At 51.5% G+C, this 2,118-nt stretch overlaps 1 protein-coding gene across 1 annotated transcript in view; it reads left to right on the top strand.

Annotated features, from left to right (window-relative positions):
• The window catches only part of jtnpB7-1 (jordan transposition protein-like protein), a gene marked incomplete at its 3' end in the record, with an annotated part of 9,615 nt that overhangs the window by 3,917 nt on the left and 3,580 nt on the right, over window positions 1-2,118 (top strand). The window contains exon 11 of the mRNA XM_002950589.1: window positions 246-308. Within this exon, the coding sequence (XP_002950635.1) occupies window positions 246-308 (63 nt within the window). The remainder of the gene's footprint in view (window positions 1-245; window positions 309-2,118) is intronic.

Below are 2,118 nucleotides of genomic sequence, written 5' to 3'. Positions count from 1 at the left end.
TAAGACATCACAGGCCTGCTGGTTCATCACCCGGAGATGCAACTCCAGCGACAAAATGTGGGCGGGGAAGGTGCTGGGCTTGTACCGCTATAGGTCGCCATTGAACAGGGATAAGTTTGATGTGGTGCTGGAGGTCGAATGGCATGCTCCCCTGCTGGGGAACAACAGTGATGCCGAAGTTGCAGTCGACCAGTTCATGAATGTCCCCTTGGTGGACGCCAGGGCTGCCAGTGTGTCCAACACAGGCTCTCGTTACTACCTGGCTGAGGATGTTGCGCCTTGCCGAGTGCACATCTTGCCACACCCCAGTAAGCGGGGCGCCCTGTGTGTTCTGTCAAGAAGCTACAGCTTCATGCGGGTGGCTGGCTGGGAGGCCCTGCAGCCGCAGACCCCATGGGCGAGGTCACGGTAGCAGCACATTAATATTAGCGCTGCAAGACCTCTGAATCCCTTGTGGCTTGCTCTTGAGGGGCAATCGTTAGTAACACATTGGTGGAGTGGAGGGCAAATCGTGGGGACTGGTGGGCATGGTCGCCCAGGCCCTCGAATGGTCGGACCGTGGCCTGGGCAGGGCTTCTCAATGAAGGTAAAGCTGATGGTATGGCTGATGGATAACCGAATGAATGTTGTGCACAGGGACGTATTGTGAAGTAATAGGTAATGGGAGTGGCACATTACTATGCAAATCGACAGAAATTGCTTGGGGCCCGTTCCATACGTTGACTGACTAAATCCTTCGTTGGATAGTTGATTGTTGGGGCATGTCTGCTTCGCTTGTATACTGGGGCGACTTTCTGGTGCCAGCCAGTACTAGTTTTCGAAGGGTCTTACCCCCGGGTCCAGAGCAGTAGGGGCCCTCATGGTCGGTCTTGTGGATGATTTCAGCACTATGAACTTATTTCAGAATACAGGACTGACTCTCTGTTTCCTGCTTGAACTATACATGGAAGGGGCAAACCACTGTAACTTGTGCGTGTTTCTGCTAAGTTTTCCGCACTGTTTGCATTCTCAAAGCCATTCTTTCGTAAAACCGTCATAAGAATGCTTGAGACTGGCATAAGATCATTCTCAGCAGCACCAGCATTCTCAAGCCGTTCTTAGCATTCTTAGCGTTCTCAGGAACATTCTTTAGCACGCTTCCATTATGGGCTGAGCTAGAGACCCTTCGTTTCGTCGCTGAGGAGGAAGCTGTCGTGCGCGTGTGCCGGGGAGTTGCGGGAATTGAACCCACGACCTCTCGCACCCTAAGTGAGAATCATACCACTAGACCAAACTCCCAAACTTGCCATCGTTGTACGACACAAACGTACGACAACAACGCAAGCCGTACATACACACACATGAAAACGCACGCATGAGACTCATATCTTGTCACCCTGGCGTCACCGGCCCCTGAAACTAGGGCAGAAGAATGTAAGGAACGCTATCCATGTATACAGAGGTTTTGTGTGCATGAATGATTTGTGATGCGAATAAACCCCCCACATCCATGTTGTGCAAACATCGGAGGTTACTGCTCTATCTACATTAAAATCCTACCCTGCCGCACTTGGCCCATCCAGCTACCAACTCATAGGCAGGGCATATAGCAGCATCTATCTGTATCCTTACAGATCTAGTAGATTGCAGCACGTGGCAGATGCTCGCCTGGTGGCACGACTGACCTTGCGGAAGCGTGGAGCTTAGGGGCCTTGCTGAGGCGGGAAGGAGTCCAACCCAGCGACAGGCACTAGCTTACATAGACAAGATCGAAGCAACTAAGACGGTGGCAGCAGAGTCTTGGACTCCGAACACCAAGTAGTCGTGATACTGAAGTGCCTGGCCAGAGCACCCCGCCCGGGTAGCTTATATCTTGGCCTACCTGCCGGACGAATCTCTACTACGGTCCTGTCGTACTGTACTAGGATACTGTCGATGGGGCCCGGGGCCCCAGCCTGTTAGGTGTCGCTACGAACATCCGATATGTCCGTGTCATGATATTGTGTGACATGTACATGTACGGAACTTGAGTCGAATCGTCAACGGAATTAACAGGTGTTGTTATTAATAATCGTTAAAATATTTGGAGGGAAATGTAGCGTACTACACAATAACATCGTCGGCTAGCATGCATAGCTA

This window comes from Volvox carteri (genome assembly GCF_000143455.1).
Source record: "Volvox carteri f. nagariensis unplaced genomic scaffold VOLCAscaffold_19, whole genome shotgun sequence".
NCBI classification, from domain to species: Eukaryota; Viridiplantae; Chlorophyta; class Chlorophyceae; order Chlamydomonadales; family Volvocaceae; genus Volvox; species Volvox carteri.
Note: the sequence above shows the minus strand (reverse complement) of the source record. Positions and strands in the feature narration are given on the sequence as shown.